Consider the following 26877-nt stretch of genomic DNA (forward strand, 5'->3'; position numbering starts at 1 on the left):
GGAATTTACAATAGAATACATATGAGAAGTTGAGATGATCAATTATTTTCAGTTAGTGATAAGGACTAATGTAACTTCACATTTTCCATATGTTTATGACCCAGTATTTTAATACTACTATAATAGTAATTACTAATAGAGATTTAGGTATAGACAATTAAATGCATTGCCTTTTTTCCTAGTTTTATACAGCTATGATATATCACAATCTGTTCATGTATAACTATTAAGTACGAGTATGAAATGTGCTGGTATTACTCTTTTATTGCTCGTAATATTCACAATTACACACACCATTTAACCTTGAGCGCACTTCACGTGTTAAATTGAGGAAGCTATTATACATCATATAATAAACGATTCATCAGAGCCAAGCTTACTCCCTGTACTACACCCATATAAGCTGTAACCTTGACTCTATGCAACCCCAAATGGTTCAAGTTCAGAGGTGCCACTAGTAAAGGAAATCTGTCCCTGACCTTGTAGCTAAGGTCAATGGAAACTCCAGACTGTCCTATATTCAGAGACAAAGAAGTAAGATTTGGCTGGTGGAGGAAACCTGTTTAGTGAGAGTTGCAGACGGAAATAGCTGACCCCCGACCTCCCGTGCTTCTAACGTATGATTAAAAACATTCCTTCTGAGTCGGACTCTTTTGGCAACTCTTTTGCACCTGTCAAAGGAAGTGACAAGTGGGCTGAATGTCCCAGTAAGGCCAGAGTATGTCTGGTAGTTGACAAATCTTATCCATATACCGTCACTCGAACAATACACGTTACCGTCGTACATACATGTATTTCAGGGCTTGAACCTTACCTAACCTTGAGATTTAAGTGCACAGAAAAAAAAATTGGGTGCACAGCAAAACCTTATTACAAACCTTATTGCCTCTCTTCAGAGCCTGAATCTAAAATTCTATTAGTGCATGTACTAACTTTCTAAACAAGGGCTAGAATAATGGTTTTCCTATTGTTTAAGACTGAGTACCATACTTCCTTTACTGTTATGCAAGCTACACAAATATTTAGGTGCACCCACAGTCAAAAATTAGGTGCAAAGCTCCAATTTTGGGTGCACAAAGGTGCACATGCACCCAGTATTTCGAGCCCTAAATGTAGTTGGGGGATGGAGGTATAAAATTTTAGAATTTGTGTATAGTAAGCTTCAAAATCTACCGACAAATAAGATAAATATCATAAACGATATTCAAACACCTCAGGTTTTGAGCCCTTTGACCTTTAGCCTTGTTAGAAGCAGATTTGACCTTTAGCCTTTCACCCTTTAGAAGCAGATATTATGTACCAGATATTATCAGGTAATCTACGTAATGACTGACCCGTGAAAATCTGCGGTGAACAAAAAAATTTTCACAGGTGAATAAAGAGATAACATCGTTTTTCTTACTTATGCATGGTTTACTAGGAGTCAGAAGGATTATTGTAGTCCTAGAGGAGATATTTTTGCATTGAGAATGATTAATTGACAACACATGGTTTCTAGAACTTGCTTATATTCGAGTAAAATCTTATCAACTTCACTGCTGTTCTGAGATCATGCTCTTTAACCTCCTAATTCAACAGAGGGTTCTGTTGTCCCCGTTTTGGGAAATGCTGCCCTCTGGCTGTATCCTGTTAGCTTGCTTCACCTGTTTCGCTGAATGACAAAGTGGTTCAGACACTTGGAGAAGGCTGCTGTGTGTCCTTGGCCATTCCTCTTTGGTCAATTAGCTGAGATGTAATCTCTTATGTGAGCGGCAAGTCACGTTTTCGTAGCAGTCGTTAACATGTACATGAATGCCGGGCCTGTTTTACATGTCCATAACTGTGGCTGCCTGAACTACCGTGTTCATGTGCTTATGTTGTCACATTACATGTAGAAGTCCACTACATAATACTTAAGATTTTCTGAAAAATTATTTGCACATCTATTAGATAGAATTGAAGCTCTTCACAAAAAAAAAGTGCTACGGCCCTGCGGGTAGAAAAACGTAATTTGGTTTGTTTAAAATATCTTCCCCATCCAACTTAAACTGTTAACAAATTAACAAGTGTGACTAGAGTTGTGATATGAAAATGGTCATTCTTTATATCATAAAGTAGTCAAACATGCTTAAAAGATATTGCTTACTTGCTGTTTACAATAGTGTATCCCCATATAACTACATTGAGATAGTTGTTATCACAAAGGAAATGATGTCCCACAAACTATCGCTGTCCCAGATCTTCGTAAGAAAAGTAGCCAAGTCTCTTTAGCTAGATTTAATAAGGGGTTTTGTGTTATGGGTCAGTTCCTCACGTCAAAAGGATGCATTTATAAATATCCTGATGCCTGTGGGCCGTATGGTTACCTACAGTAGTCTGTATCTGTATCAGCGATCTCCTTTAGTATGTAAGGAATGTATACGATGTCACCAGGCTACATCCTGGTGCATATTTTAGACGCTTACCTGGGCTTGACACATCCCTCGCTTGGAAGAAATGATACTAGGCAGGAATCCTGCTGGTGACATTTAAATATACAGCTGCCTAAGTAGTGAAATGATGTGCAAGATGGAAAATGTCTAGATCAATCTTTTTAAAGAGCAACCATTACATAGCTACTTTTCGATAAGGTACATCTAATGATAGAGAGATCTTACGTAAAGTACAATGTACAAATGCACTATGTACTGGGGTACAAATTGCAACTGTCACATATGTGTTGTTAGAAGTAATAACGATTTTAATGGTAGTAGTTGCAGCGAAGAACAACCATATCTGTTTCTTGATAAACTACATCTAATGATAGAGAGATCTTACGTAAAGTACAATGTACAAATGCACTATGCACTGGGTTACAAATTGCAACTGTCACTTGCCACATGTGCGTCGTTAGAAGTAATTAACAGTTTTAATGACAGTAGTTGCAGTTGTGCCACAAAGAACGAAGATTTAAAAGGTAGCGTTTGACGTCATGTGCCTAATTAACTAACCTCAAGCGCTTGAGGTACAGCCTTTGAATGAATGTAACATGTCTTCACATTTTCTGAAGTAGCACAGAGAACTTGGCACAACATCTTGGTATAGTTGCAGGGCATTCTCGAGGCTTCATCCCGCATACAAGTTTACATGCCTTCACTGATAACGGGGAACACTCGGTGGAGTTAAATGTGTGGAAATCCAAGATCTAGTTTAGACTGCCTATGCCTTTCCAAATGTGGTGTGTGACACTCTGTGTGGTGACCTGTTACATAACTCTGGCTGCAAATAAACATGGATCTAGAGCTGTGCAGAAGTAAACATTGGGCAAGGATGGTGAGACGAAAATAAAGAAAAAAATTGTATGTTAATTTTATTATGTTTTATATTATGTCATACCTGGGCCGCAATAATGTTTGGTACGTGTGTTCTGGACCGGGTGATATTTTGGGTTATCACATGGGCTTCTACTTGTATCACACAGGCTTCCATAGAATATTTCAAGATCACTTGGTGTGCCGCTGTCAAAATTTTGCATATCGGATTGGGACATTGGAACTGATTTTGTGACAATATTTTGTTCTTCATTTCTTGAATAATTTTCTCAACTTCTGGTGTATTTTGCATTGAAAGAAATGAGTGTTTTTTCGGGTGGGTATGTGCATGCATTTTGGCATGTGTATGCCATCAGCTGTCAGGATACGGAATACACCGTGTTGTATTCTATATTTATCATACATGTAAAAATGCTTTTATCTACATGCTAACTACACAATGTACTTCAGTAATTAACCTGCACTGATTGGCCAACATGATGCATGGTGGAATTTGGATGGAATCGCAAGCCCCGTAATATCATACCATCGGAAAAACGATGCAACAGAGAACGCAATTCGTAGCTGCTAAATTGGGCTATCGATCTGTGAGTCACAATTCCTGTCCCCAATATTGCAGCCAGTAATAAGTGATCCTTTACTTCTGTTGGGATTTGCAACTGAATTATTTGTATGACGACATCCTTTCACAATTTCTACTGGCAATACAGTCATTTAATTATACAAGTTTAAAACAATCTGAAGACCTTAGTCAGTTAGTGAACTGTACTTATGTTATCAGTTACTGTATGGTACTTTGAAGTGACCACATGGATATTTTTATTTGTATGTGCATGTATTCAGATGGTAATGTCCTGTCAAAATATATCACAAAGTAATGCATGCATATGACTAATACATTGAAAAATGATCTATAGTTGGTCATTATCGTTCAGTAAAAAAATCAATGGTTTTGACAGCGAGGAATTAGTTCCAATGGTTATGACAAATAATAGCTCTAGCATGTATTACTCTGCTACTTCTACTTCTAGAATGGTTTGTTTTTAACATCTGCTGATGTCACTTGGGAATCTAGTGTTGGGCATGTGGTCCACTCTGATGAGTGATGTTGTCTGGTAAGAGCCCTATGCTAGCCTAAACGTGTACAATTTTTCTTCTTAGCAATCCAGGAAATGATGTATTTTATGTAGATAAACATACTGAAAAGTACTTTAAACAGCCAAATTTCAGAAACCATTCTTAAGATTGTTTTTCCTCTTGAGATCCATTAAGAAATCATGCTTTCTGCTTCCTTGGTCCCATCCCTTATTTATTTTCCGTCTTAATGCGCAAGTGAAGACAGCCAGACTGTCCAAACAATCCCACACAGTATTCAGGGCTGAGTGATAAACACTAGGCTTGTGTCACATGCAATATTACCTTTCACTTTAGGCACATGCTCAAAAGTGTGCAGAGTGCATATTATTTCCGTGTGCGATCCTAATGATAGATTTATGTCCGAATGCAGAAATACAGGCTGATGGCTTCCATTTTGTATTATATCATATTTACACAGCCTGTATGGAATGTTTTGAAAGTGGAACTGTTCTTTCAGTGCTGAAGTTTTCTGTTTGCGTTGTTTGTTTTATTGATTGTCATGAAATGATTTACATGTTTGTTTTGGCAAGCCTCTGGACTGAAGCAGAAGACAACTGTGTGAAAGTTCATTTATCAACTTGTTCATTGTTCCTTGTGTTGTTAGAAGAGTGTATACGACCTGTAAGAATAGATTTATTGGCACTCAGTATAGGTGAAAACAATTCTTTCTCCCCAGAATTGAGCGTAAAAGTTTTGTGTAAAAGCGTATTGAAAAAGTATTGCAGAAAGGAGAGAGGGGGAAAAGTTACAGCGTAAAGCTTTGTAAGAAAAGGCCTTTGTTGCGAAAGCTAAAAAAAGAATAACACAACTCGGTTGTTTGGCAGGACGTTTTTGTCCTCCTTGGTCTTCTTATGTGATTAGCCATTGGAGAAAGCAAGGCATAGTCCCCCATAGCCTGGGATTTAGTACACAAGGAATAACAGAAACTTGAGATGGTCGCCACCCTCATAGGTTTGTTTGGATGAAGGGGGTTGTTGGGGTTTTCGCATTGTCATAGCATTGTCTTACCAAGAATAAGATGTCTTAACAGGTAAGACGGAAGGATACTGTGTCTGTGATCATCTTCTGTCATGCTCACATTGTGCACGTACATTGTGTTAACACGTACACATACACACAAAAAAAGTATTAGAACAGTCTGTCTCCATACCTTTTGAAGAAGTGTGTGCACTTCCTTCTTATATACACAATTGAGTCTTAACAAAAAGGCCTTTGACATGGTGTTTTATGTCGTTTTAGGCTCTACGTAATCAGTGTCCCTAACAAGTGTTTGTCGTTAAACCTTTCACAAGTTCGCAGGTGACTAGACAGGTGCGTCTAACAGGTTGGTATCTCGGAAGAACTGAGGAAGTCGTTTTAAGAGTTTGAAAGGTCGAGCGTTGTGTGTAGCCACTGTAGTGTGAGGTCTATTCTGGCACAGAGTTGCTTGAGTAGAGTGGAGTGGGTTTTCAACAGGTTAATTTATGCTGTGCAATCAATCAATCAATCAACCAACCAATCAATCAATCAACCAACCAACCAATCAGTCAATCAATAACTTTTAGTCAGAGTGGATAGCCCTATGGGCCTAAGTTGGTTTACTTCCAGAGCAAGAAACAAAACAGATGGAAATAATTTTCTATCAACCGAGTACAATTTCAGGAAGCACAAATTTGTCTTTTAGTAGCATGCAAACAATAAGTTGGAAAAAAGATCTTGTTGGAATATTGATGTGCACAAAAGTTGTTGTTAAGGCAGTAGAGTTAACATGACTTACCACTGAGTACTAGTAACTACATGCTGTATCCACATAACCTGAGGTTACCAAAATGCCACTTCTAACACAATACAGTCGCTAATTTGAAAACAAGAGCTTTGTTATGAATATAGATGGAGTATACAATCTTCAAGTCTGGTTGCAGAGAAGTTACAAGATACAAAGCAGAGGTTTTTTGGTGATATATTCCTGGTCAAAGTGCACTGTGTTCTATTTCCCTGTCCGTGGCATGAGCCCCAACAGCTGACTGGCTTCAAATGAAAAGATCTCACAGCAACTAGGTCAGGGGATGCAAACATCTCAACTATTCCACCCGAGTTATAAGGGCTTTGGTTGAAATGGTAAACAGGTCTCTCCATACTTGTGTCAATACTCGTGCCTTGTACAGATCTAAGACTCATGTAAGAGGCGAGTCCTGGCCTGTTCATTGACGTGGAGAGGTTGAAAGAGTTGATATACCCTTAAACCTGTGTCCAGCCGGGCCAGACACAACAGAGATGAAACGTGTGGACTGTGGAATAATAATCCAAATATGCAGACTGGATGTGTATTCAACAGGGGGCATCTAGAAGTCTCCAAGCAGATGTGGGAGGGAAGATTGTAATGTTTTTGAACTGTTGCATTTTTCTTATGCAAATGTGGGTGGTTTATCAGAACAATTGCGTATACGTAGTTAGAAAATATATTAAACTTTCCTCCAAGCACCGTATAAGGAAATTATACTCCCATGACTAGATTAATATTTTCCTTTCTAAATCTCGATGTAATACAGTTTCCTGGGACTTTTTTGGAGGTCATGGCGTAGTAGCGATTTTTTGCAGGAACGAGAACCAAAGAAGTGACTTGGGCCTGCCGTACCCCTATATGAAGCATTAGCCTCATTTACTGCAAACACACAGTTAAGCCTGTCCCCAGCAGTTCATGTTTCCTGTGAAACTTTAAACCTTCCTGTCAACTCATCCCAGTCTTTAAAAGCCTTATCCTAATGTTCTTGAATAATAAGGTCATACCTAAAAAAGAACAGTGCTTGTCTATGGAACTGCACATCTAAATGTGTACATGTACATATGGAGATTTTACACCTATGATTGGTACCAAAAATTACACAAAGACGTCACTTTGCGCCTTGCCAGATGTTTGGTCAACTTGGCTTCTTCTCTGTTTGGAGGACGGAAATGCCTTCAGATCGCCTTTCACTAATCCTGTGTTGGGTAAAAACCATAGAGGATGGTGAGTCAACTAGCCATCCGTTCTTTCCACTCTGTCTCCTGTAAATGTACAATCAGTTTCTTTGTGAAAACGTAAGACCCTACAGGCTTTGACTCAAAGTTCCAATAGGAAATGTTTGTGATATTGAAGTTTTGGTATACTACAGTACACATCTGTCATAGCCTACACTCTAGATAGCAGTAGAACATATTTTTGTATGGTCTGGCTGATCCCTTTGAAAAGTGGCTTGCTACCGTGCTTTCCTCGCCTTGTGTCCTTTTGAAATCGTGCCTGAATGCTAGTTTCCGCTGCCAGCACGCTTCTGCGAAACTGGGTCAGCATGGGATCTGCGAGTTGAAAATAAATTCTCGTGTGCGTGGGGTCTGAAAGGGCTTTGGGCCTTTCATGTTGTCTTGCGTCTCTTTGTTAGCTATGAAAGCCGTGTGGAGGTAATGAGCATGCAGGGACGTGCTGCTGAGTTGGCAGAGATGAAGTAACGGCTGGACCAGTTCAGTTCTGTTTCAGCCCGTTCTTTAGCTTATTAAAATGGTCCACTTAGTCCCAGAATAGATGTACGGCTCTGTTTTTTGTGTGTGTCATTTTGCAGTGTTTTGTATATCTTTCTAGTAGGGTGCCGGGCAAAGAAAAATGATCACCATGAGAAAGGCATACAAAATGTGGCAAGAGGAAGAGCAAGGGCCATATGTCTTTTTGTAGGTGACCAAGAAATATCTTTGCCAAGTGAAGTCAGCAGCGATGTTTCTGCATTCGTTGTTTCTTCTTTGTAAGAAGTGATAAATGTTTTAAAAGATAATGGCTATATTCAATGTAGAATTATGGACTTGAATATTTGAACTGCACTCCCCTACGGTTAGGTGCATAGTGGTACACCCCTGTGCTCTGGTTGCACTGGCCGTGAAAAATTGCAGAGTAGTCTGTGCCAAACAATTTGCACAAATTGCATTTTCTGCTTCCTTGGCAGCTACAAGCCACACAATGGCCATCCAGTCCACTGGAAATTTTTCAATTGAAATTTACATTCCTACCTTACAGCTTTTAGTGTGTAGAAGAGTGTAGGGTTTTGAGATAGTTGTTGAGCATATTGTTTATATTCTAGATCGTTATTCCTTTGCGAGGGAGGTGAATTGTTTATCCCCAACATTCCACCGTCAATCTGTTCTATCCTCCATGTTCTTTAACATGAAGAAATTACTTCTAGCTTTTAGGCCTTGTAAGCAGACAAAACAGGGTTCAAACATATCTTGGATTGCAGCACAGAAGATTTAACATGAGATCTGTGACTGAGTGTGATTGTTTATTGACTCACTTAAATGTACTGCAGCACAAGTTTGAGAAATGGACTTGACATCTGGCCACTATTGTATAGTATAGTGGGACATTATCTCTGGGACCTAATGTCAATTGGCCAATTCTTGTAAACCCGATATCTCAAGTACAAGGCTGTACACTATGTCCTGTTGAGTTGTGTGATATATATGTGAAGTTGTGAATATTGATGATCTCATTTGCATATAAAATTAGATACTAAAAAGGTACATGTATTCAATTTGAGATGGGGAAAAAAGGGGAAAAATTATTTGAAGGAAGATTTTATATCAAGAGGAAACAGTCATCAAATTTAAAACTTATAACCGTGTTGGGTTGACTTCAAGTTCAATAAATATGTTAGTAAATCAACTGCAATATTTGTTTAAGTTAAAACTGTATGACGTTATAAATTCTACTTTATTTTATGTTGTACACCCAGATTTTTTTTATGATTAGGTGCACCTATTCTCAAAAATGAATTCCGAACCCTGGCTGTAATTTAGAATTCCACACCACCCCTAGGTTCATCCCATGGCCATGACTGGCAGACAGGACAAGTACACTAGTAACCCCAGCTCCAGTTTCAGGAACTGGCTGTCTGGCCTCATGCCTATCTTGTTATGCCATCCCTGCTAATCCTCACAAGACCTTTAGTATTCACTGCCCATCAAAGTAGTGGTAGACTTCACAAGCAGGGTTTAGTCAGTTTTACAAGCTTTGTTTTTTGTGTAATGTTTGTGTGATGTGTTTTTTTTTGTTCTTCTAAAGTTAGCTTCATAAGTTCCTTTCATATTGTAGGTTCAGTTTATATAAATTGCTGGGTACAGCAGTTGACATGAAATTGCACAGCCATGTTTTATTCATTCAATAGAATATGTTGTTTTTTGTTCATGAATGATGTGCTTTTGCAAAGCCAGAAGATTTAAGTAGAAAGCCTATTGCTAAATTTGTCACTGCTTGCAAGTGTCATTTTTGTTAAGCCTAGATTTAAAAAGGTACAGTCTGTAATTAAATTTTGACAGTCTTTTGTAGTATAATTTAATTTCTTGTCTAAGTTGATAGTGTAAGTAAATACAATTGATGTACTTGTAGACACAATACGTAAAGCTGGTCTTGAAATCATTTATTTTCTGTTTTCTGCAATACCGTATATTCCTTTTAGGTTGCAGGTTTTGAATGGTTTCTTGGTAACCCCAGCTAAGATGCGACATTATAAAAAAGTGACCCAGAACTGGGTACAAACATGGCAAGGTTAACCCCTCACCTGGATGAATCAGCCATTGTCTGTCTCACCTGAACCGTAACACACCTCAGTCACATCACCTGCTTTGTGTGAGGGTCAGAGGTCAACACGAGACCCTAAGGCATGGTGGCTTAGTATGGCTGTAAAAGTATTATGGTCTTTGTAAAAAGATTTAGCAATGCAACAATCTTCCAGCCTTTTCTCATACGGTTTACAATTTGGTCATTGTTAATTCCTGGAGAATTATTGTGATGAGTATGATGTTTTATGAAAATTCATAAAGGCCTGTATGAAGATATCCTCTGATTTCTATGTTTTTTGAGGTCATATACATCATGTGATTGCCAAGAGCATGTAGACTACAGGGCACGTCAAATTAGCTGTGCATAACGTTGTAATCAATGGCTGGCAAAGGTCATCTTCCTTTTGATCCATTTCGTAAAACAATTGTTCATTGAATCATATCTGTTTTATGGAGGATAAGTCTTTGTAACCCTTTCTTATAGGAAAGAAGGACCTGCAAAGTACTGATTTGCATGTCTTAAGATTTTCTTTGTCCAATTCTACAAAGTTGTACAGAAGATATTCTAGAGTGTATGTTAGAAAATGTGGATGACTTCTCAAATGTTCAAGCTTATGTATGATAGATGTACCAGCCAGAACACAAGTTGTCAGATATAATTAGTATAATCTATTACAACATGATTTATAGTTATCCTTCAGGCTATATAATTAGTGAGAGGATGACAGTAGCAAATGGTAGGAAAGAGCTGAAGAAACTGCTGACGCCAGTAAGAAGGTAGAGATCAGAAAAGTTTTACCTTGGCTTACAGTACTTAGTGAAATCTTTGTTGCTTGGTTAATTGATTTTAAACAATTAACCAAGCCAATCAACTTAAATCCCCTTCAACTATCGTTCGCAATTCTTGTGTTTTCATACCATAAAGTTGTCAGTATAACTTTGTATGAGAGACACAGCAAAAGTAGCGGCCTTGATGAAACAGGCTAAAATATCTAATTTTGATCTACATATCTCTATTTGCTAACTTAAGAGTTATATCATGAAAAGGCTTGCTATCCAAACGTTACAGACCATTTATTTTACGACCTACTAACTTGGTGTGAAGTACAGTTTAATGCAGGGCTCTGGTAGGTTTCTCATTCTTGAGTTTACTTTTGTAGCTATTAACAACTTGGTGTCAACAGTGATAAAGTCAGTTAACGACTCTACTTGATAATAGAGTGATAGAAAAACTGTTGTTTAACTACAAATACAGGTTATAACACTGATATATAGATCTAAAACAACTTAAACAATGTTCATGTCTCATTTTGTTAGCTTCATGTAATTTTTCCTGTCATTGCCAACAATAAGAATGTGCTTATTTAAATCAGACCGACCTATTTGTAAAATCAAGTTATGACAGAAGGCATTGTGTTTGACTCTAGTCTAATTTTACATGTCACAGTCCCTTTACTGACTAATCTACACATACTGTATACTTAAGACTGTTGTCCTTGCAACAAGTGTTATAAGGAGACTAAAACACACAGGCACACCCAAGTCTTTACTGGCAATGCTTTTCAACAGTTGACTGCAAATGTTTTCTTTGGCTACAGCAATTTGAAAGGTTGGTTGACGTCACCAAGAAAAATGTTATGTCAGCGAAATTCTTAATTTGTAATTAGAGAACTTTTGGGACCTTTTCTCATATTAATTTACTGTATAGAGTAAGTTGGGGAAAACAATTTGTTAGCTTACGGTGGTTCTGCCTACAGTATTAGAACTGCAGCAGCAGAAAACAGTGGACTACTACTACTACTATTGGAACTTGCACCATACAATGTAGTTTTGACTCTCTCAAGTCACAAAAACTTTCTATCAGAAAAAGGCAGTCCATTTTCTTTGCATGAAATTGCTTGCTCCTTTGATGCTGATACTATTTCAAGCCGACGATTATCTATGATACTCGATGCATGTAGAATTGGGTGCTTGAAACTTTATAAGTTTATTCCTTTCCTACTCACTTCTCTTGACTTGCTACTGGCCAACTCTTTTCTTTGTGCTCTTTCCTTCTCTGTTGCTCCGCTGTCCCTCCTACAACACTACTCCGTTCAGCAGTCAGCAGGTGTATCTGTCTCAGCTCCTGCCTTACACTGGTATGACCGCTAATGACACCACCACATGGTGAGTACACACACATATACACACACTCACAACAGCTTCATGCTTATTTTTTGCTCTCATGCATGCAACCTAGGTGTTGGAACAAGCATGTGCATCTTCAGGAGTCTTTACGTTGAAGTCTACACCATTGCGTACCCTCTCTCTCTGTTAGTCGGTCTAAAAGATTTATGACTTAAACTGAGCAAAACGGGATGGTACAGTTCCTTTACAAATCAAAATCAAGTATACCTACAATACAGTAAAAAACATTTTGAACTTCTGAAAATGTTTTCACCCAAGAAGCAGAGAAAAAGTTCCAGTCATTTGGAGATTAAAGTCAATGTCCTTTGTGTCTATAAGTGAATGGTAGACTGCTAAAGTTCACCTAAAAAGAAATATGGTATCAAATTCAATGAATATTCTAAATTGGCAAATTTTATCCAGTGAAAAAAGTTGATAACAGATTTCTGTACTTTGCCAACCCAAAAAAAACAAATCTTACATAAATTTTCAAGTACACGGAAAAAGGAACAAAGTTCGATTTTTTTCTCCATCATTGATACAGGTGAGTTTGCTGCCCTGTCCAAAAGATAGATTATATACACTGCAGGGTTATGTCAGTGTGTGTTGGTGTTGTATTGTTCCTGTTGTCTGTATTGCACCGTGATATTAATAATAATATGTCCAGAATGTCTGTGACGTATTCACTGTTGCCTTGTACTGTGTCATCTTCATTGATACTAATATTCCTGTATTTGCTGCATCTGTGAAGTTAAACATATTATCATTGTGTTCTACTACCAGTAAACTATATCAGTCGCAGATTGTTACTAGTATTTTCCACATGCTTCAACTTTCTAGATGTTTCAACAATTAAAGAAGATCTAGGTTCCAAACGAAATACTGTACATTCAGAAATGTTCGCAGGGATTTAATTTCGCGGTAAAGAGAAAATGGAGTGCTCGCGGTGGTTTTAAGTTCACGTTTGAAACAATAGTAGCGCTGCAGTCACACAATGGAATGGCCATTGGCGGTGGTTTTAAGTTCGCTGGAAAGAGTTCACCGTGAAAACTGCGAACATTAAACCACCGCAAACATATCTGCATTTACAGTACTTTATAGAGAAAATATCATCACTTACACCTGCTATGTTAGGACAGGAAAGCAGTAATAAAAGGTCGTAAAGGTGACGACAAATAGAAGGACTGTAAAAAGTTCATTTCAACTCGCCGAAATGCCTTAAACATGTTTGGCTAACCCTCCTTGTACTAGTTTTATTACTTCTTATGAACAGCTTAAAGTGTCAGACATGCCACATCATTACTGTGTTTAAGGGGAATCCAAACAACATAATGTTGCCAATACAGTATCAAGAAAGGTTGCTGGTGTTTACATTTCTTGTATATTTTGGTTGGAGTTTCTTGTGAGAACAAGTGTCCATTCTTCAAGGTTACTTTTCATTAGATAGAATTTGGTAGCGGTAGATTTTTCGAGCTAAATTTGAGGTTGCAAGTTTTGGTATCCAAACGTTTGATAGTGTACAGAAGGTTTTATTAACTTTATCCATTTACCACAATCCCAACATTTTAATTTGTTGTATACGTTGGGTATAGTTTCATCTAAGAACATGTGTCCATTCTTCAAGGTTACTTTTCACTAGATAGAATTTGGTACTGGTAAATTTGAGGTTGCAAGTTTTATTATCCAAATGTTTCATAGTGTACAGAAGGTTTTATCAACTTCAATCCATCTACCACAATCCAGCCAAAAACGTGAATCATATATCCTGTATCCTCTACCACGCAGTGTTCTCTATACCACACCATACCACACTTGCTAGGCTTCTCTGGAACAATGCCCCAAATGACATCCGGTCACCCTGGGGTTCATACATTAACTTTTGATTGATTATGTGGTGTGTACCCCTTGGGGACAAGGCTACATACTCGTTTGTTCTCACTTCAAAGCGCTACCTTCTTATAATCTGGGTGTGTCAGTGCCAACGTTTGACCATTAGAATACTTCTGATATATCAACCCTAGCTATTTGATATTTTAACTGTCGCGTGGTGTTGCCAAGTCGACATGTTATAGTACAACTGAAGGTATGTCACAAGTCGTGAACGCTCTTCAAATGACGTAAATGGAAAAGTAAAAACGTTCCAAACCATGAGCGTAAAGTCCAGCTGCCCGAGGCTACCTGATTGGAGTATAGTTCTAAGGGGTCGCTACAACTCAAACACATTACAGGGCTAACTCTATAAATATATGAGCTAACCGTACAAATAAATGACCAAGATAGCATTGCCCCAATAATGAACAAAGTGCAGATAAAGCGCTATCGGTGGTCCAGTGACAAATTTCAGTGGACACCTCTATCGTTTTGCGGTACAGTAGCACATAGTAAAGCTACGAGTGTAACAAGAACCTATTTAGCACACAGTTAACATTGGTTATCTCCTTGTAACTTTGTCTTGTGTAGTCATGGAACCACATATATATCAACACTCTAGAGAGAAGACATGTTCATGGTTGATAGTCTGGATGAATTTGCACTCGACATTTTGACTGAAAAGCCACCTACTACTGTCTGTTAACAGCTATGTATCCTCAGTGACTTGTACAATCCCAATATCTATTCACATAGAGCTACACACATGTACCATGAAGCACCTTTGCATGAGGTTATCTACATATATAAAGTGCTCAAGGAATTGGATGCCAAAATAAGTACATTTGGATCTCTACATGGGTGGCACCAGATTTAAGTGTTGTTTGACAAAAAAGTTTGAAAGTAGAGAAAGTACTACTTGATCAATCATTGTAGATGACAATAGTAGCTCCCCTATTAGACAGGACAATAATGGAACCCCCCTCTAGAAGACACAGGGGTCACATAACTCTTTAAACACCTGTCCCCTACAGCTCTATTCTGTCAACTTTGTACAGAGAGGTCAAAGGCCATTCTGTGCATTCCTCCAAGCATATCCATATGTACACTGTTATTTGATTAAAATATTCAATTTCTGTCTATTGGAGCTTGTGTCAAATTCAGTAGTTAATTTTCACTGTATAATGGAGCTTGTTTCAAATTTAGTGGCTCTTTTACACTGTAATTCTCTGACTTGGTTTGCTTCAAGGATTTGCAATAACCCCATACACACTCCTGCAACCCACAGACAAAGAAGTTCTTCAGGTTTAGTCATAGGAAACCCCTTTACTGTAAGTTAGGTACATGTGTCCCTCTGTAGATGGTATGCAAACATGCCTAACTCTACTCAGCACTCCGTCAAGCATAGAAGTGATGTATTCTATTGCCTTTGACAATGCTACAAGTCATGTACTGCCATCCTTTGAACATCTATACAAGTCTCTTTGAAAGTAGCCAACTGTTCTTTACGGCAATGCTTTGCTACTTGGATACTAGCTTGAAACTGGCGCAAGTCCAAATTAAAAGTTGAAAGATGTCTATAGAATCGCTCCTGTATAAACAACTGAAATGGTAATGTTGTTTGTAGTTTAAGACTTATATGTATAGTCCTCCTACGCTTTGACCTTGGCTATCTGAAAGAATAGTTTCTAAGGGTTAGGGGTATATAGGATAGAAAATAGCCTCATATTCTTCAGAGACTTTTTTTTTTATACTGGTGGCAGAATCTTTATTTAGATATGTTTAATATAGGTTTTATACTAGCGCAGATAAAGTAAGGATAATCAAACATACTTGATACTTAGCACATAAAGTATTAAGGTGTGCCTGTCCAGGCCCAGTTGTGTAAATACCCTACCGTTTTGAGTGGATTAGTTGTCAAGCAATTAGGCACTGAGTTGTCAACTCGAAGGGTGGTACCTGTGGATTTTAGGTGATACTAGTTGTTACATGTGTGCACAATGTTGTAGCAGTCATCTTTTTCTTGTGCCTTTTATTCCGCATCAATTTTTTAAAGAAGTGTGATGTGAAGAGTAGCCGACTGCTGCCCACCCCTGTGTCAGGGACCCCCGCAACAGTATGGTAATTCACCAGGTTGTATTATTACAGCCAGTAGGTACCCATATGAGTAATGAGGCTGTTGTAACGTGCTCGAGGCACCTCCTCGAACACGGGACCCCAATTTTTCGTCTCTTTTCCAAAAGACGGTGCAGCCCCGACACGGATACCCTTCCCGGATTTGATCCGGGGTCTCCCAGATCTAACTTATTGGAAACAGGAGGCTCAACTGCGAAGCCGCTACCAATTGAGCTACAGGAACATCCATGTAATATATATAATAGAATACAGTACTACTGGATACGACTACTAATACATGTCAGGGCTCGAAATTCAGTTTTGGGAATAGGTGCACTGGTGCACCCAACCTAAAAAATTGGGTGCACCGAAAAATTTTTGGGTGCACCACATAAAATAAAGTAGAATGTAACTGCCGTGCACCACATCGCATTCTTATAGTACTTCAGCCATGGCCTCTTCTTTTTCCAGGAATCCTGGAACTTGTACTGCTTCTTCCACTTTCCTTCATCCTAAAAAAAATTGGACGTTTTTTTCCATGACATACTAGACCTGCTGTTCATTAAAAAAAAATCTAGATAGAAAAGTCTTCATGGAATGTTTTTTTTTCAGCTTACGGACAATTTTCAAAAGTCAGAAAAGTTGTCGATGAAATATCATTAGAAAATATATAATTTCCGTTGTATTTATGAAACAATGGTATGTTACATTTCTAAATAAATATTGGTCACAGTGATTAATGGGGTACGCTTTCAAATTTTACTTGCAAAGTCAATAAAAAAAATTCGAATGAAAAAAATCATCAAAGTAAATATTTTTTTTAAATACACATGTATGTGCACAAGTTTACTGTGGTGCATTCATTTTCTCGATAAAATTTCAATAAGACTAACTAGTGACAAATAAGGGCCACAGCGCGTTATTAACATCGACCTCGGGGAAGAAAAAAATCAATGCCACGGAAGAAATAAAGGAAAGCATTATATTTAGATTACTGGGTGACATTAGCCGGACCAGGAATTAAGTCCATGCGCGTTTGGCCCGCGATCTCGGCACACAGTTTTGAAGCTTTCAAAATCGAAATTAACTCAAATTCTAACATCAAAATCTTAAACAAGTACTACAACAAAGATTTTATTATTTTCTTACACTTAGTTCTCAAGAATATGTTGTCTACTAGTGTGCAGTGATACCTTTACACATTAAACCGTACGAAAATATTTGGGTGCACCAGTGCACCCACAGTAAAAAAATTAGGTGCACAGCTCCAAAATTGGGTGCACTGGGTGCACATGCACCCAGTATTTCGAGCCCTGCATGTTTATTGCCAAAGACATGAAAGCATCCTAAAGATTCATACAGTAGATATCCCCAGCTCTTCACAATGAAGTTTAGTCAGTGTGGTTTTATATATATGTACTGTACGTTACAGTGTGTTTCACGCTATTCAAAATGTACCAAAAGACAACTCAGTTATGGTATTGTATCTGACCTGAAAAGGGAGTATTGTTCCGTTATCCGAAAACATCATACAGTTTTTTCCATGTGGTAGCTTGTCACATATCTTGTATGTTTTGAATTAGACAAAGATTGGCCGCTACTGTTTGTCCATGTGACATGGCAAACTGAGGTGTGGGCCTAAGGTTGTACTGCAAGCATAAGTCAAAGGACAAGAATACAAGGGTTCCTTCTTCAAGTTCAGGCAAGCTTCCAAGGCAAAGTTTTCCCCCACAAGGATTTTATTGACCTTGCAGCTTGTGACTTTACAAGCATTCCTATTGTACATACTTGAGTGACAAAAGGAGTTTTGTGAGTTAAAGTTTGTATTGGCAGAGGTAAGCTCAGTTAATAAGTTTGGTGAGTGTTTTGTGATGATAGATCATCGTGCTCTTAGTCTTACTGGAGAAAGGGTTAAGTTTTAACAGGTGTGTGGGACATGGTGTATTTGCAGGTTAGCACTAACCAGTGCAACAGTGCCCCCTAGCAGTTAGACCAAGTACTTCATAGCAGTATTTTTACCGTTGTCAGTTATTACATGTACCTGCTAAATGGGAGTCACTGCCTATTTGCCAATCTTATGAAAAAACAGTCATCATGTGATATGTTATTTGCATTTAGAGTGACCTGTAAATAGTTTTAGTGCAGGATTCTTGTATATTTTTGTATGATTTTGGAAAGAAGGACCTTTTTGCACTTTTTGAAATTATAGATGATACAGTAGAAACCAGTTAATTGCAATACGCTTTTTAGCAAAAACCGGCCAATTGCAAAGGATTGTGAAATCCCAAACCGTTTCCCATTAACACCATTGTTTATCGGACCCCATATACGCAAAGCCTATGATCGAAAAAATCGGCTAATCGGCAAAAAAATTGTCAAGTTGCAGCACATATTGAACCGAAAATATGCCAAACAAATCACCAAAAACGGCAGGAATGAGCCGACAAATTCTCGAATAAAGATATAAGATCGCTAAAAGGAACGAACTTGTCTGTTTTGAGTCGCGAAAGAGGGCGGTTTCTTCTGAAGTTTACGTTGATAGAGCGGCCCGGCAGATCGGGTGCACATCGGCACTGCATACAGAGAGGCGCGTGTAGGTTCACAGCCGTCAAAGGCGGCAGCTTATGCCTTCGTCTTCTTTTGCCTTCATGTTTCTTCAAAGAACATTTAATTTCTCAGACAACAAATTTTTACTCAATAAAAACACGTCTGTACCTGTGTTCTCTCTCATTATTCTTGCGTTCGTTTCGACCGTGCGACACGTTTGTTATCGCCATGCTTCTAAACCCGGAAGTGAATGTAGCGCAATTGACCTACCGCATTGAATGATGGGATATTGCTACCCACGCTACGTCCGCCATCTTTTTTTTACCGAAAACAATTTTGTGAAATATGCTCGTCGAATGTTGCAAAATTTCCATGTTTTCTATGGACATCGTAAGCTAAAATCTCGTAGATATGGCAATCAACCGTTTATTGTTGCATGAGTTACGATCATTTCCATGTGGTAGCTAATTTTTTGTTGAAAATGAAGACAACAACAAGGTGATCCTTTGTCTAAGTGTTGTCGTCGATTTTCATGTCTACAAGCGTGTATCATTTGTACCCAACTTTATTTTTGCTTTACTTTTGTAGTGTAAGAATATCAAAAGGTTGATAATTGTACATTTATCTGTCAGCTTGTGTTGTGCGCAGATAGCAGTGTTTATTTCTTTGTTTTGTCCGAGCGTCCGAGTAGAGTTAGAGTCGATAGCTCAAATATTTAGTGCATCGCATCATTCATCGAGTCGGTAGAAAACAACAATCTACGTCGGGAAATCGTACCCACAACAACGCTATTGTTGCAAATTATAAATGTTACAAGTAAATGTACTGATCTAAATAAAATTCGCCGTTATTATTGGTTAAATATGGCCGTGTTTGTATTTTTGTGTCATTGCGTTCGATTTACTGTCAATCGGGTCAGTTTGAGCTAACACCTCATAATCGGCAAAGCCGGGTAATCGGGAAAATTGCGCTGACAAATAGGCATTGCAAATAAGCGGTTTCTACTGTACTTAAACATTATAATTTCGCATTGAAGCAAATTTTCTGATTGCATTTTTAGACTGTTGGAGACGATTAGAACTTGTCACATGTGTGCAGCGCCACCTAGTGTTTAAGGGTAATACTGCAGCTCTTGCCACAGCTCCCTGTACAAGTGTGCCTCCTATCTGCAATGTGAAGTACTGCATTTATACAGGTTCACTACTCGATTTGCAAAGTAATGTCACTAGAATCTTCTGATCCCACAGTAACATGATCAAGTTGAAATATGTATCTTTTTTGTTATCAATTTTTGTCAAATGACAGAAGCTAACTAGCTTATGAAAATGAAGCAAACTTTCATCTTTGGGCATTCTGAGTACACCATTGTAAAAGAATAATCAAATGGTATTTTTCATAATTTCAATATTTTCCTTTGATCAGTTTGTAAAAACGTACATACATTTTTCATATTGTATCCCAAAATGACAGAAAACTCACAATCAAGACTTTTGTTGAAACCTCCATGCCAACATAATATGTAGGAAATTTGCTTTTATTGCAGATAGACGAGGCTATTTGACATGTATGGTTACCCGATACAGAATAATGCTCTCCCAATAGACTGCCAACTGCCCATTATTAGTGAAGCTATATTCCCACGCAGCACCATACATATTGATCATGCGTCAGTTTATTGCGGAACGGGAGAATAGTGACATGAAAGGTTGCCATTCCGTGAGACCTTTCGCTGCCGGCGGAGTGCATTTGCACGAAGCGTCACGTATACTTCAATCGCTCTTACGTTCACATCTACATGTCTAGCATACTGATTGCATGCTCGGTGTATAACTGTCATTGATTTTATTGTCCAGAGTTTCTATAAAGGTTCATGCAAAGTTGGAAAAAGTGAAGACAAAATGAATGTCGATTAACTGTCAGAAAATATTAAAACATTTGCAGATATATTGCATGTATAGCTGATATACATGTATTGCCATAGTTTTAATTGTCGCTGTATGCATTTTTATATTGCTGTTGCTGACATAAAAGAGTTGAAGACGATTCTCAATTATTGTAAATTAGTATGTGTTACAAAGTTGACAATATCAAATTTTGCCTAATGTTGAGGAAAAAGTCTTGATTTTTTAGTTTCCATAACTGTAAGCAAACTATATTGCTGTTGCTAACATAAAAGAGTCGAAGACGATTCTCAATTACTGAAAATTAGTATGTATTACAAGGTGGACAATATCATATTTTGCCTGAGGCCGAGGGGAAACAATTAATTAATAAGTTTATTGCAAATTCATGCCCGAAGGCTAAATGCAAATAACATACATAAAAGAACAGTGTACAAAATAAGTATAAAAGCTGCTTATCTAAATTTTACAAATGTAGGTGTCTATAACTAGTGAAGGGTTTGACTTCTCTTTTGTAAGCAATGGAAGACGTAATGTCCCACCTTTTCTATAATTTGTGGGTTTTTGGTAGTTAAAAGAAGAATAGTCTTTTCTTTGTCTGTAAGCTTAGGGAAATTCGGATAGATCTTAGTGATCTGAGTAGACAACTCATTTCGTGCATTATCATGAAATGAACAGTTTGAAATAAAGTGTATTTCGTCTTCCACGGCATTTGTATTACAATACTTACAAAGTCTTTCGTATATAGGTAATTTTCTATACCGGCCTCTCTCTATTTCAAGAGGATGAGCACTAACTCTAATTTTACTAATGGCTGAGCGCAAATCAAAATCTGCAAGATCAAGATAATTCTCTAAATTGTACATGGTTTTACATTTTGCATAGAATCTTAACTTACCGCTGTCGTTTACCAAGGTATGAAAAAATGATTGTATATATATATCTGTTAGTCTCCTTCTCAGCACTTTTCCGACATGTTCATGTTTACAATGTGTATTACCGGAGTGCCACAAATAGGAATATCCAGCACCAGAATGACGCAAATGGGCGGTACCCCATTTTTCACTTCCATTGTTTTCCTGACAGCGAAATGGGCAGCAATAACGTCAGAGACTTCCCCAGCTGCAGTTGTATTGGAAAGATGTCAGAATTGGTTTCAAATGATTACCATGTTTCATACGCCGGCGGAATTTTAATTTGCATTGATCCAGTGTTTTGGGTTTTCCTGTTTTTTCTTGTCAGTTGTCTAATTTCACATGGAAAATCTTCTTTGAAATTAAAGAGATGATTTTTTAGAAAATTTTATTTTCCTTCACATGGAATGTTCATTTGCAATATTCCAGCGTTTATATTTTTGTCCATTTCACAAGGAAAATCTTATGTTGATAGATTATTTTATACAAAATCTTAAGATCTTTAAGATCTAAGTTGGCCATACTTATATTACATCAGAGACTTCTCCAGCTGCAGCTGTATTGGGGAGATGTCAGAATCGGTTCCAAACGATTACTTCGTTTCATACGCTGGAGGAATTTTGATTTGCAGTGATCCAGCGTGTTGGGTTTTCTTATTTTTTCTTGCCTGATTTCACTTCTTTGAATTTGAAAAGATGATTTTTTAGAAAATTTTATTTTCCTTCTTATGGAATGTTGATTTGCAATGTTCCAGCGTTAGAATTTGTTTCACTTGAAGGAAAATCTTCTGTTGATAGATGATTTTGTACAAAATCTTATTTACATTTTCATTAAGATTTAGTTGATCGTATTAACGTCAGAGACTTCCCAAGCTGCAGCTGTATTGGAAAGATGTCAGAATCGGTTCCAAACGATAACTTTGTTTCAAACGCTGGAGGAATTTTAATTTGCAATGATCCAGCGTTTGGATTTTCTTAATTTGTTTTACCTGATTTCACATGAAAAATATTCTGTTGATACATGTAGATGTCTTGTGGAAAACTAAGTTTTCCTTGAAATTCAGTTGATCATATTTCAAGGTCAAATTGAATAATTCCGCTATCTCACAGAATAGCCTATCTCAGAATGTTGATAGTGTTGTGGTTGCAAATACTGTGGCACACAGTGTGCATATTAATGTGTTTGCTAACATAAAACCTTTACATTTTTTAAAGCTTCTCTTATAGAGTAACCTTTTGCCCTTTATGGGTTTTGTCATAAACCAGGGAAAGTTAATGATGCAGCATTATTTGATATTACCGACCGTCCACCAAACTCACTTCTAATCCCTTGTTTTTAATTAGATAAATACCAGGTCAGCCAGAAAGAAACCTTCTGTCGGGAGTATAGATCCAGTACTGTCAGTTTTGCAATTCAAAGGAAGATTGTGATGTGTTTGCAAGGCATACATGTAGGTGAAACCTACTGATTTAATGTATAAAACTTTCAATCGGTAGATTATCAAGACCTCTTTTAAACTGAAGAGAATCTACTGTGCAACATATCTGATTTTCTTCTGTGGGCTAAATTAATTTTGTATGTTCAGATTAGAAGATACACTTCACATGGAAGTCTCAAATCATTGATCCTTGTTCTCCCATTATATTCATTAAATTTTAATGTAATTATCTGCCATTAATTTGTTTGGTAGGACTGACTCATCAAGATACAGTAGCTTCCAGACAAGGACTCAGTGTACATATTTGTTACTAGCTCTCCTTAATTAAAAGATGTAATATAAAAATTTTGGATTGAATATTTTTGCAAAGTGGTTTGAAATCATATATGGGATCTTTTGGTTTTCCTTCTGTTTCATAACTCATTTTTCCCTATACTATCTTACCATATGCTGGTTGTGATATGAAAACACATCAACAGGTAATTAGACAGTAAGCAGTTTGGAAGAGTGATAAGTGTCTCCAGGCTGCGCTTACCTGTGAAGCACCTGGGGGCACATCTGTCACTTCTTAAGGATACCAGGTAGCAAAACAAACGACATCATGTCTCGTTCATGTCATGTGTGATGAATGAGTATCCTTGAAGTAAATTTGTACGCACAAATCTTCCCGATACAAGGAGCGGTTTGAAATCGTCGTCTTCCACCGGCATATGAAATTTTGTTAAAGGAGAGATGGGTTTGAGATTTGCCAAGAGATATACCAGGTATTCAGTTTCTTTTTACTGAGAAGTTGTGTTCAGAGCTCCACATGTGAAAGCATATCCAATACTTATACTAGTTATACCCACATCCGTGCATTGAGAATTATGGTGTCAAACTGTATTTCGGTGATGGCTGCAATGATAGATTTGACTGCCAAATCACATGCTTACTTATCCAATAGTTGCAGTAAATTTTATCAGTGATCAATACTGTTATAAAGTGTAGACAATGTCATTGTGTAGAATAGAACACACAAAGCCAGAGTCTTTGTGTGTGTGTAGACTCGGTCTAGTTTATGAAATGCAACCTTTTGAAAAATCTGTTTGAAGTTCGCAATATGTCAAAGTAAATTAGAAGATTTGTTATATATAATCTCCAGGTCCTTATACTTATGACCCAGACTACCAGACTGGCTTTTAAAATTATTATTGATGAAATGGCCCCAGTTTGGCCGACATGAAATATAATAAATACATCCCTGGTGAATATGCATGGTACAAACCCATAGGGCATTTAGGGGACTTGCCCTCCCACGAGATTACACAAAAATCGATCCAGTGCCTTAATGCATTCATAATTCCTTCGCCAGGTATTAACCGGTTATGTTTCGTGTCCAAATCCAGCTCTGTGAGGTTTCAGGTTTCCCATGGGCCTGTTCCGTAGGGTATTTCGTTATTGCTGGTTATCAGTCGTTCTTCGTTCTAGTTGCCCCTACAGTGTCCATTCCTCCTTAAACCTTGCATCAGCAAGAGGAATTGCTTGAGTGTTCTCTCTTCCATTATGATGTAGAAGACTTGACGTAAAGGACTCTGCTTTTTAGCTAGCCATTTTATAAAAGAGAGGGGCTCTTCTAGGGGGAGTTGTGGAACCTAATGCATGTTTCATGATTGACACTCTCCAGAATATGAAGTGAGGTCACGTGATAGAGTGAGGTGGCGTGAGTTATAACTATTGTATTGATATTCAGTCCAACGCACACCTGATGTCCTCTTGTGAAGGCCGGGAATATTGCACGCGGGCGTCCTCAAGTGTATCGCGGCATCACGAGATTTGCTGACGTTAGCGTCACGTCATTGGGTAGCATTAGGGGTGCGGGACGCAATGGGGTCCACACAGTCGGTTTGAATAGAGACACAGATTGCGCCAACATCGTTTTGTGTCTCTTTAATTGCTTGTCGGAGGCCGCCTACCAAGAGCAATTACTCCCCTATGAAGACCTTTAGGGGCTGATAATTTGAAGAAGGGCCAATCACAGTGCACGGTGATTTCCAGAGAAGGAAAATCGATCGTCGTCAGAAATCAGTTTATCTGCCTCTAACTCATCTGCATTGGTCGGCGAAGGACTAGATAATAGTTGGCAGCCACCTGCTTTGATGAGTTTAGTTGCCAAGGACGCCGGCTAAATCTACTCAGCATAACCACCCAAGCAACAGTCCTGTCCTTGCTGTGTATTAATAAAAGGAATAGATTTCTGTCAAGACGTCGTTGGGAGTTGGTACTGATGTGCACTGGTGTGCGTTCCCCTGCTGAATTCTGATGGATAGCGCATAGCTACGGAGGATGAGCGGGGGGCATTACGTATTCGCCAATCAGCGCACGTCTCACAAGCCTTCAACTGCCGCAACAACTTTGGATCTTGTAGTCAGTGTGCAGAAGGTGCAGGGTGCTGGGATGTAGCAGTCGGCTTCGCTACATCAAGCAACGAAGTTCTCCTAGAAATCTTTGTCTATTAGTGATAAGGGTACAGACATATAGTCTGTCCTGCTGACCACTACACTAACTGACCATGGGGAGCATAACGAAAGGACCGGACAACATGAAGTACCTAAAGATGAAGCTGGACAACGGCTATGGCCTGACGGACTCCAGTTTCAAGACTGACCCGGGGATCCCGTATTTTTCCAACAATAACGTGGACCCCGCGTATCTCAGCCTTCTCCTGCTGTTAAACAGGTAGGAGGAAATCATGTAGTGTTCGTGGGTTCAGTTTTCTGCTCGCATACTGATGTTCTTGTTGGTATTCAGGAAGAGTAGTCAAAAAGTGGTCTATTTTTAGCGGCGTTGTCTTGATGCTTTGAAGTATATGCCATGAATATTACATACATGTATAAAAGTCACTTCTCCACAAAATTCCATTCTATAAAATGTTGGGCGTTTTCGTTTCTTTACTTGTGTATGCAGAATCATTTTTGGCATTTTTTTTTGCCTTAGGGTAGGCTAATTACCTTGATTTTTTTATATTCAAATATGTACATGTATTTTATACAACACTATCGTGATTTTTACCTTATATATTATAACATAAAGAGACATATGATTTCAGTTACATGTACATCAAACTGTTGTCATTTGGTAGAAAAGATGGAATTTACTTTTTAATCATCCATGTTAAAAGAATTCCAATAAATGTCAAGTGATTTAGGATGTGTAGGAAATATGCATAATCTTTTCATCATACCAATATTTGGTTAAGATGTATATAATGGTATAATTTGCTGCCATGTATGATAGGTGATAAAAATGTTGATATCAATATGGATTTCACCATGGTCAATATTACTGAAGGATGCCGTATATAATGATTATAGATTCCAAAATCTGGAGACCACAATGTGAACAATATATCTAAGGAATAGCTTATTCCTCTATGGTCTAAGAGGCCATTAGCTAGTTCTCAGAAAATTGTTTCTTCCTGGAAAAAAATCCCTTAAGACTCACTGGAAAATCTGGTTGTCCTCAGTTGACTTAGATTTGAATGAAATTTTCCCTGGTGATCATTCTCAAATCTTTTCAATATGAAGAAGCCGGTATACCAAGATAAATACATGACAACGGTTACCTTATTGTTTTATATTTGATGTTACATTTATATGGAAAAGAAAATATCTAACTGCCGCGACCAAAATTGTAGGATGGCAATCTGGTTAATACGAAATGTATTCCTGGCCATTACTCTTGCTTTGTGTCTTCATTTAAATGTGATATCTCCCATCTTCCAATTTTCTAAATAGGTGCATCCTCTCTCCCTTGAAAAAGCCCTTAAGACACTAGAGCCCATTATATTGACCAAAATGCAGTTTTCCGTTCTTAGGAGAGCAATTACCAGTCTCCGGGCCTTTGTGAATATTTACGTCCTCACTTTGAAGGTCTTGGATTGCTATGTACATGAAATATGTGGA

The 26877-nt window shown here is 38.0% G+C and overlaps 2 protein-coding genes across 3 annotated transcripts in view; one reads left to right on the forward strand and one right to left on the reverse strand.

Moving 5' to 3' along the window:
• LOC136423336 (tyrosine-protein kinase RYK-like) overlaps positions 1-26877 on the reverse strand; it is a 189224-nt gene that overhangs the window by 72370 nt on the left and 89977 nt on the right. The gene's annotated exons all lie outside the window — the stretch shown is intronic.
• LOC136422665 (TSC22 domain family protein 4-like) overlaps positions 1-26877 on the forward strand; it is a 55246-nt gene that overhangs the window by 9582 nt on the left and 18787 nt on the right. The window contains exon 3 of one of the 2 annotated variants that reach the window (XM_066410490.1): positions 12087-12152. The exons of the other annotated variant lie outside the window; for it this stretch is intronic. Coding sequence (XP_066266587.1) covers positions 12087-12152 — 66 coding nt within the window. The remainder of the gene's footprint in view (positions 1-12086; positions 12153-26877) is intronic. 2 annotated transcript variants of the gene reach the window in all.

The sequence above is a fragment of the Branchiostoma lanceolatum genome, chromosome 17 (genome assembly GCF_035083965.1).
Source record: "Branchiostoma lanceolatum isolate klBraLanc5 chromosome 17, klBraLanc5.hap2, whole genome shotgun sequence".
Taxonomy (NCBI): Eukaryota; Metazoa; Chordata; class Leptocardii; order Amphioxiformes; family Branchiostomatidae; genus Branchiostoma; species Branchiostoma lanceolatum.